General features: G+C 42.3%; 2 protein-coding genes across 3 annotated transcripts; one reads left to right on the forward strand and one right to left on the reverse strand.

The window, feature by feature from the left end:
* Nucleotides 1–21: 21 nt before the first annotated feature.
* hmgn1b (high mobility group nucleosome binding domain 1b) lies at nucleotides 22–4,213 on the forward strand. Its single transcript, XM_079566894.1, has 6 exons — nucleotides 22–78; nucleotides 2,997–3,020; nucleotides 3,129–3,158; nucleotides 3,231–3,278; nucleotides 3,370–3,483; nucleotides 3,561–4,213. Exons 1-6 carry the CDS (start codon nucleotides 37–39, stop codon nucleotides 3,603–3,605), a joined length of 303 nt encoding a protein of 100 aa, XP_079423020.1. The 5' UTR covers nucleotides 22–36; the 3' UTR covers nucleotides 3,606–4,213.
* A 349-nt stretch (nucleotides 4,214–4,562) lies between these two features.
* On the reverse strand, nucleotides 4,563–9,599 carry slc37a4b (solute carrier family 37 member 4b). Of its 2 annotated transcripts, none has more exons than XM_079566200.1 (10): nucleotides 9,343–9,599; nucleotides 8,483–8,776; nucleotides 7,976–8,208; nucleotides 6,992–7,232; nucleotides 5,947–6,099; nucleotides 5,794–5,879; nucleotides 5,606–5,719; nucleotides 5,459–5,524; nucleotides 5,249–5,387; nucleotides 4,563–5,174 (listed from the first exon to the last, which is right to left on the reverse strand). In XM_079566200.1, exons 2-10 carry the CDS (start codon nucleotides 8,634–8,636, stop codon nucleotides 5,008–5,010), a joined length of 1,353 nt encoding a protein of 450 aa, XP_079422326.1. In that variant the 5' UTR covers nucleotides 8,637–8,776; nucleotides 9,343–9,599; the 3' UTR covers nucleotides 4,563–5,007. The 2 variants fall into 2 exon arrangements, with proteins under 2 accessions (XP_079422326.1, XP_079422325.1); XM_079566199.1 differs by having other exon boundaries at nucleotides 8,884–9,599.
* Nucleotides 9,600–10,075: the final 476 nt, after the last annotated feature.

A 10,075-nucleotide genomic window follows, 5' to 3' on the forward strand; every position in this document is an offset into this window, starting at 1 on the left:
AAAGGCGCGAAGAACCAGCAACAGGCAGCAGCTGTGATGGAAGGACTACTCCACTCCATACAACAACAGCATTGTTATGTGAGACCTACCTAATGTCTTCCCCTCCCCCTGCACTCAGTAGAGTACAGTAGCCAACTCCTGCAAACACTAACAACAGTAGAGTTATGCCACTCATTTTTAACCATGAAGCTTTTGTTTTTAATCAAATGTAGGCCATAGGTCAGATATTGTATTATTACTATTATTACTATTATTATGATTATGATTATGATTATTATTAATGTAACAACAGCATGTCGTTCTGTCACTCAGATTTCCTTCTGACAATAGTAAGAGATTTTAGTTGGTAACAGCTTAAGGAACATGTAGACACATGTGGCTGTTTGCTTAGAGCATATTTTAACAGGTTAAATGGGGTTGGCTGCAGCATTTTACAATAAACCTATCACTTAACAATAAAGGAAAATAAAGGAAACTTTACAGCAATACGTATTGGCTAAGACGGATACATGTCTTATTGGGAGTTTTGTAGTTATAGAGGATAAGCTTCTTGCTTCTAGGCCAGGCGAGAACATACTACTATTGCAGTAAGCATTATGTCATTTGTGAGGTGTGATGTGAGCTGGGAAATCTGTAAACTCTCACTTTGGTGTGTTGTGTCAGACTCCTGTCAAATGTGGTTCTGCAGGATATGTCAGTTTACTGTGAACAGAAGAACTATTTAGTTTTGACCTGATCCAGTGATTAGATAATTTATGTCTTGAACAGATCCAATTGGTCATTTATCACAAAAGCTTCAGATCGGTGGCTGTGTAAATCTGTGGCATAAAAGTCAGACAGTTTACCATATGTTTTCATTGACACGATGCAGCACAATTGTGGATGGCTGCTTAGACCATTAGACTTAGCCCATGACCTACTGCAAAGCGAGATGAACATGAAATTAATACAAATATTTGAACTGAAATTCTGGACAGTATGACAGGCATAGGCCTACTCCCCAGTGAGTAATGTATCTTTATATATTCATAGGCTTGACTAACAAAAGTCTAATTCTATTTTGGGATGAGGAAGACGTCTCGCATCGCAGTAACAAAATCAGAGCGCCATCACACCTCGCGCTGAAGTCATGTTTGGGCTGCCGCTGCACGCTCGGGCACACACAGCTGGACGGGTGCAGACTGCGCTCCGCGGAGCTGGCAAAGCTGTGACACGAATCAATTCACGGATCCTGACGCCATTTTCCCAGGATTAAATACAAAAGCCCTGGTACACAACCCTCACTCCCAATCCACCAATGCGCACGTTTATTTATTTAGCATGGTCAAAGCAAAGCAGCAAAAATCACAAGTCTTTTTTTATGCATCACATTTGCGTTAAATGCAAAACATGTCTTGGGTTTGGGCGAGCAGAAAGCAGCCCGAGCCTTACGCGTAATTTGGTCTTGTTAAAGCGTTGATGGCTGCACAGAAAGACAAATGGTCCTCCACATTAAATGACTGACGTGTAACGCACCCACACAGGTGAGGGCCAGCGTTTGAAATTGTTTGGCTGATGTCTGATTCAACCAATGTCCTGGCTCCAGGGGCGGGACAAAAACCCGTCAATCACAGCGGGACTATAAGCGCGTGAATGGGGAGGGAGGGGGAGAATCCAATCCGGTTTGAGCTAGTTTTCTTCCAATGGAACATTAGCGTCTCGCTGCGCTGTATTGCACTGTACAGATACAGCCTTATTCTCAATATAGCACGGTTTTCCCTCTGTATTTTACAAAACTGAGCGGGTTTTTCCTTTTTTTACAAAGTACCCACACAAACCAACCATGCCTAAGAGAGTCAGAGTGAGTAGACGTTGTTTTTTCCGTGCATTCCGTAATATAGCATTTATAAACCACTGTTGTCTTTCGTTGTGGAGAATGTTACTGCATATTACCAGAGTTGTGTGGTTGTTTTAAAGACATGTTTACCTTTACATTGTCCAAATCCCCTGTTTTTGCCGCGCTCGGTCGCCATTGTGGTTATTTTGATTTCGCGAAGTGGCTCATCTTAGTCTTATCTTCTGCTGTGATTCTTTAGGGAAAGACCTTTAATGTCCCCTTCACCTGTGCACGAAGGTTCGCGTTGTCGCTCGCTTTTGTAAATGTGTATTCTCTCACGCTAAGTGCAGGGAAGTATCGTCTAACTATGTCGAGGGAGATCGCTTTTCTGCGGGGAAAGTTGGCGGTATATTGATCGTTTCCAGGAGGTGTCTCGCGTTAGCTTCTGAAGTTGGGTCACAAATTGCTGGCCTTTACTTGAGTATTTCTTCATTTAGGGTTTTGTGTCTGTCGATTGTCTGATACTACGTGTAGGTTTTACGTTAGCAGTCGGTTTGTCCTAACGTTTTAATGCTGTCGTGATATTCCTCTAACTTGCCCCGTGCGTAAACGTGCAACATGCGTAGTTTGCTTTATCACGGCGGTATGTTTTGCAACTCTCGATCCTTCGTTTGTGCGTTCACGTTGGGCTTCGTCGTGCTCGTGTGCCCTTCTCTCTCAGCCTAGGCCAGTGCAGGTTATGCAATGGCGAGCCTCCGTCAGCACAGGCTGCTCCTGTTGCTGGGCTCTCGTAGACTCTGCTGCGGATCGACATGGCTCTTTTCAAACCAGTGGCGGGAACAGTCCTCTGCTGCTCTTTTTTTTTCTCTCCTCATGCAATCCCATTTATTACCAGTGGATGACTGTGAGAGGAGGCGGAGTCCGCCCTCCGCCTGTGTGCAGGGAGTAGGAACCAGAACAGGAAGCGTGTTTTCACCGTTAAACTACTGTCGAGGAATAACATGACATATGCGCCAATGCACCGCGGCCGGGACTCGCCATGTAGACCATAAATACTATTGACAGATGACAGAATTACAGGCATCTGCTACTGTTCCCCCCATGAACATTTTTGGAAACACCCACATTTGGAGTGCATGATTTATCAGACATAACACTCTCTCTTCTCTTTGTTTTTTAGAGAGGTGCAGCATCCGATTCAGAGGTAAGTAAAAACAACGAATAGGGAGAAACTCTTTACTGTAAGGTGTACCTACCACTAGGGGTCAGCAACAGATTGTAAAGTAATGTATTTTCTCCTCTTATTTTGCAGCCCATAAGGAGATCACCACGGTTTGGCGATGTAAGTTTATACAAACTTGATGATATGGCTATGGTGCAATGAATGTAGCATCTAAAAGCTTTTTTCTTCTAGTCACAGAAACCTGTGCCTCCTAAGCCAGAGCCTAAAGCCAAGACAAAGGTTTGTTTTCATTCTTAAGTTGTGCTTGGATTGTATCACTGTCTTAAACTTGTAGTAGTTATGTAATCATAATGGTAATGTTTGTTTACAGAAGGCTGCTGCTGCTGCTAAGCCTAAGAAAGCCAAGGAAGTAGAGAAGGCCAAGCCAGAAGAGAAAGAACCAGAGGCTCCTGCAGAGAATGGAGAAGCCAAAGCTGAAGACGATGTGAGGCTCGGATAAAGCCTAAATTACTCTTTTATGTCCTTGAACTTCTCTAATAACCCATTTGGTTTTGTCTCTAGGCACCAGCCGCAGACGACGAACAGAAAGATGAAGCCGCTGAATAATACCACTCAAACACAACTTTTACCAGTGCTCCCTGTACCTCTTTTCTTGTACAATTCAGGGGAATATTTTTATCAACTATTTTCTAAATACAGGTTTTTAGTAGTTTGATTGTAGAGAACACTTTTTTTTAAATGAAAGTAAAAAGTCAATTTGGAAACGGGAATTCCATCAACTCCCAGAGTTTTGAAATGCCATAAATTTTACGGTTCTTGTTACTGTGAGTGGTTTTCATTTCAGTTTTTAAATGTGAAGGAGGGGAGGGGGGCGGTCACTGTGTTGGTCACAGTAGCAGGGAATCTGGAGAAAGCTCGCCTGAGAGGACTACATTCCATATGCTTTATAAGGGACAGTGTATGTAATCTGATTTGGGGGGGGGATGGACAAAGGGCAACTCATTGTTTTGTTGTTTATATTGGAGAAACAGTGTTTTAGAATGTTTGTAAGCTTCATTCCTCTGTTAACTCTTGTACTCATGCAGTTTCTTAATGATTTGGTCAATAAAGCTAAAATCCTAGTACTGGAGCTCTTTGTCAGAATTGTGCATCACGTGTTTGGATTGTGTCTGTTCTGTGATAGCATCGCAATAAAACTGTATAGCTGCTGTTAATACGTCCCTGTCTTTTCTGTAAGCAATAGCACACTGTAAACGTTTGAAATTAAGCATATCAGTCGTTTTCTTATCCTGATAGTTTCTCTAGATCTATAATTACTTTAACTTGGTTATGAAATCCCGATTCCACAGTGTCACATAGAAAGGTTTTAGTGTAAATCAAAGTTCTAGTGAAGTATCAAATGTTGATCCTGTTTAATTCAGTCAAAATCTCACTGTAATTCAGTTCAGCACCATGGACAGTTTCATGTATGACGACCAATGAAATCTTTGTCTAAGATCGACTCTAATCTCAAACATAGTTTTCTTTCTAGTTTATTAAAAAAAAGGAAACATGTTTTAGTCAGACATTTATTAAACTTTTCACTGATTCAAGTTGGTATATTAAAGTGACTGTGACAGGTTTTAAAAAATATATAAATATGGGAACTTTTATACCTTGGTAACAATTAGGTGTAAAAGTGTGAAACAAAGTGCAAATAGCAAAGTATTTGTTCAATACTGTGTCATTTGAGCACCTACATATTCTGTTGTGCTGTGTAACTCATGTTCATGCAGTCTAAAAATATACCACATTTATGTGAAAATATTTGTTGTTTTTTTTACTTTTTACATGTTTCAAGTACAAAGTGAGGTATGGAAAATACAGACTTATTGGCAAACATTCTATATTACATTTAAAGCACATTTAGTTTTAAGTGCATATAAACAAAAACTAGCAGCTCTGTTATCAAGCACATTATCAGTAAATCAGCACATTTAGTCACAACAAATAATGAGTGTTAGAAGAGTTACTCAATCTTCTCAGCAATTGGACCCATTTTGGTGCGAATGTTGCGTACAAGGAAGAACCCAACAGTACCAATGCCCATTATTATCTCGGCTACCCAAAAGGCCGTGTCCCAGCTGTGCTCTTTAGCAACTGTGCTGAAAGGAAATCCAGCCATAAATGCCCCAACTGTGATTAAAAAAAGAGAGCTCATTACTAAAATGTGAAATAAACTGCACTTTAACCAAGGTCACACGTCTTACCATTGGCCATCAGAGCGACAACAGCATGAGAGGTTCCACAGAAGTTTGACGGAGCACTTTCACTCGCAATCACGCCAAATAAAGCGATCGGTCCATAGGAACAGAATCCAAACAATGCCCCAAGGAAGAGTATCCAGATCTGACGATGAAGAGGAGAGTTTAGAGATGAGCGTTCAGTAAAATAACTTCATACTATAGTCTATATTGAACCTCTTTTTCTGAAGCGCCGCTTATCAGTGAAACAGGATGAATGACCTGAAACCACAGTGGAGGCTCCTGGAAAACAAAAAAAATATAACATAACATTTCAATAAAGACGGCCAGAGCTACACTGCAGTGAGGACAAGCTGCTATTACCTGTGGCATATCCGGTGTAATAGTGACTCTGAAGAGGTACATGGACACGTACATTCCCGCCATCATAAGAATAAGCAGGCCATGGCGAGGGTTTCCATGTGTACCCAAGCCTTGCTAGCATAGGTCAAATAGAGATCATTTATATACTAAGCAACAGTGCCTGAATACAAACAAGACTCTTTCATTACCCGTGCAACAGCCCTGTCCGAAATTAACCCGGATACGAGGCTGCCAACAAAGCCTCCCACCTCCAGCGCACTCATGTAGGTACTGCCTATGCACACAAGGGTAATGTTAATGTTTATTAAAATAATAAGGAAATGTAAAACAGGGGAACATACCCATTAGAGCGGTTTGGCCCTTTTCCTGCATAAGGTATAGTTGGCCCCATTCCGTAGCAGCGGTTTTCACCCCGAACACCACCAAGTATCCGAGAGACAGCACCCATAGGAAAGGAGAGAGGAGGAATTCCTTCAGAGTGCTCTCACAATTTTCTGAAAGAAAACAAATACAATAGTCATGTATTCATTGTCTATAGGAATCCAAGGAGGAAATTTTTACAATTTCCATTTCATTATGCTGCATTCACAGATTTTCTTTTAACTGGTAATCCAAATTAGAAAGTTATGTAAAAAGAAAAAAGAAAAGACTTAAGTGTTCATACGACTACATATCCATTGGGAGGAGAAAGTCACAGTGAGTGAGTTTCCGATGCAGAAGCCAGCAAAGTGCCCAGCATGCGTAACAAACTTATCCACAAGGTCAGTGGAATCTCAACCCAACTTCAGCGTATCCTGTAGTTTGGCCTTGTTTTATGAGCCCATAATGCAGGGGTCACCAACCTTATTTCAGCTGAGGGCTACTTTAAGAGCATTAAGTTGTTCGAGGGCTACCAGTTAAAAACAAATCCTAAAGACTTAAACGTACACTGTTCACTTATAGGATATTGACTCCATATTATATTAAAATAGCTTTATTCTAAACTCATACTCATACTAATTTTAAGAATTAGATTCAAGAAAATGAAGTGTTTTACACTTTAGAAAAAGTCCCAAGGGCTACTGGACATGCCCCAAAGGGCCCCTGGGTGGCCGCGGGCACCACGTTGGTGACCCCTGCCATAATGTGACATCACAGTCCAGATTTTCCCCGTAGTTTTACTGAATCAACCACTAATATCCCTAATTTTTTAGTGCCATGACCCACTGAAAATGGTTCTGACTCACTAGTTGAGAATCACGGCACAATGCGATCATGCACTACACCACCGACACTTTCCTAAATTAACTGTGCAATTAACTCTTGGCTTGTTGCTGCTGTTACAGAGAACTGTCGTGTATACTGGAGTGTCCTGTTTCTCTATACTTAAACTCCTCTTGTCCTTACCTCCCTTCTTCTTAACTGCGGCATCAATGCTGCTCAGACCCACATCCTTGGGCTCGTTCTTCAAAAATGCCACACACAGAAAAGAGAAGGCTGCACAGAACACGCCCGACATGGACAGGATGGTCCTCCAGTCGTAGTACTGCAGCAGCACAGTGACCAGCAGAGGCCCCAAGCTGCCGGCCAGATTCATGCTGCAGGAAAGCACTGACCACCACGTCCCGAACTGAGACGGCTCGTACCACTAAACAGAACACGAAGACACAACATTTTACAATTCAAAAAGCAACATCAACAATTAACACAACATCTTTTTCACTTGGCAGTAGCACAACTAAGTTAGTACAGCTGTCGAATTCCCAAATGATATAATGGAGTGAATGTCAGCCAGACATTCCTCAAAGGACACTCACTTGAGAGAGCAACCTCTGGCCTCCCAACAACTGTTTATTACCGGAGTCAAAACAAAAGTATATATGAAAACTGCAGAAACATTTCTGTTGTATGGGTAACATGAGTAATAACTGTTATTACATTGTTGTATTATTGTTTCAGAAAGGAACACCTCTATAGTTCTCTCAAGGAACAACTATAAATACATTTGTGTGTAACGTGATGCCCTTCAGTACTCCGCACCTGCCAAAGCTTTATTATTCCTCACCTTTAAACTATTCTGCAAGCCACAAAACGGCAGTCTTTGGTATTGGTAACTGATGCAAAGACAATGTCATATGTTTGTTCATGTTTGTGTGTTTTAAATGGAAAAGTCCCTATACAGCACTTTTCTCAGTCATACACCAGTGTACATGGACACTGGAGGCAAGGTGAATAAAGTGTCTTGCTCAAGGATTCGAACGCTCTACCCTCTGTGCCACTGCCATCCCATTTTAGTGCCACGTTGTTACTTGCGGTAGTGCTAATGTTTTTAAGAGTATTGTGTTACTTAAATGCCTGACACAGAGATTATTGCACTCAGACTTTTGTTACCTTGCGCAGCACTTTTCCACACGGGGGCCAACCACACCCTTGGCCCAGACCATTGATGAACCACAGGAGGGCAAACATGGACACAGTGGAGGACCAGGAAAAGGCCACGTTGATGCCTCCAACAAGGAACAGTCCAATGGAGAAGAGCCATCGGGCGCTGATCTGGTCTGACAGGACCCCGCTGATGAACTTACTGATGGCATAGGCCATGGTTTGACTGCTGGCAATCATACCTAAACATAAACATGACAGTTACAGCAGATACCCAACTACAAGCTGTACTTCAGTCTTGGCCTAAATGTCAGAGAATGTCTCAATTAATATCTCTACTAAGTAATACTTATTAGTCAGCTAATGGGCTTACGTTGTTAAAGGGCTAGTATTTTTGCATCATGCAAGGAAAACAAGATTATTGAGCTCCTGAACAATGGGTTTCATTGACTAATGTGAGCAGATTTGGGACAAGATTAAATTCAAAATGACACACATTGTCTACTCTATTCTTACCCAAGTCATCCTTGTCAAGCTTGATCTCTTCCATCACAGATGGCATGACAAATGAGAAAGTCTTCCTGTTGAAGAAGTAGAGCGAGTAGCCTGTAAACATGCTGAAGAAAATGACCACACGGTAATAGCCATAGCCATTGCCGTTGGACCCCATGATTACAAAAGTAACTCTTAGAAAACCAAACAGGAGGTGCTCTTTATCGTGGGTCCAGTTGTCCTAATAATGCAGCAGAGAACAGCAGTGTGGTCGCTGTTGACGCCTGGACACAGAGTGGACACAGGAGGGAACTCAGCCTAGAAATAGAAAAAAACAAAAGGTCAACAAAGCAGTTTTTGGGTAGGCAATATAAGTTATATATTAACAATATACATATCTAAACTACTGAAGAGAGTAAACATACACATGAACAACAAAAGCAGACTTATTCCAGAGCACATCCTTCCTTTCATCTCAGGAACTTATCTGTGCTGTATGCCCGCCGCCTGAACACTTTCTTTTGACCCGCTGTGCATTCTGGAGAAGTCAGCAGCATTGGAAATATCATGTGTCCCTGTGCACAACCTAAAGCATGGGGGTCTTCTGGATGAACACGCCTTTAGCTCCCAGACGGAGGTTGCGCAATAGAACTGGACAATCACACACCAAATATTTAAGAAGGCAGACCTCCAGATGGTCTCTCTCCTCAACGATCCAATGAATGAATGACGGACAAAGCTAAAGGTGACCATCAGAGCTAGCCTGGCGGTCGTGCACGGGATTACACTGCGTATACGACACAGTACTGTTGTTTGAAGGCGCTATCTCTGGCGTCACCGAGGCTACTGACGTTCCTGCGTCAGAGGGAAACGTTCCTGGTTACCTTGCATTTGAGTTCCGCTGGCTGTGTCCCGGCCATCCACGCGAACAGCGGAGAGCGACCATTAAAATGCGCCTCCCGTGCGCGCCCCCGCGTGCTGAGCTCTGCTCACCAGCTTTACGGCCGCGCGAGACTGGCACGGAAAGAAAACCGTCGATTGTATTGGACACATTGGACATCAACAACAGGCCTGGTCATGAGCCGATAACAGAATGTTTCCTGTTAATCAGCTGCTGCTCCAATGTAGTTACGGTGTAAATAGGACCACCATTTAGTTTACCATACCGGAATTGAGCCAGCTTAATTCCGGTTGCGCATGTGGCCAAATGAAATAACGCACAAAGACAAGAAAGGAAATAAGGGGAGAACAATGGCAAAACACATGACATCAATAACCAACTGGATACACCAAAACCTTAAAGCCTCTGAAGGAAGGACATGCCTTAAAACCTTAGGAATACGAGAGCAGAGACCCCCAATAAACAAGGTCACTGATCCGGCCCTAAATTAGAATCTTGGGTCACAAGTCGTTGACCAAATATAGCCAACAGTGTCATTTACAAAAAGTGAAACCAAAAATGAGACAAAGTAACAAGTTTATTATAATTTTCTCTGGGGTTTGACTGAAGTACCTTGTAGAGCATCAACAATTATTATATGAACACAATCTTTCCACAAGGGGGCGCTGAAGCTCTACCTTGCAAAATGTAGTTGCTGCAAAGGTGTTGAAAAGATG

This window comes from Gobius niger (assembly GCF_951799975.1).
Source record: "Gobius niger genome assembly, chromosome: 11".
Lineage (NCBI taxonomy): Eukaryota > Metazoa > Chordata > Actinopteri > Gobiiformes > Gobiidae > Gobius > Gobius niger.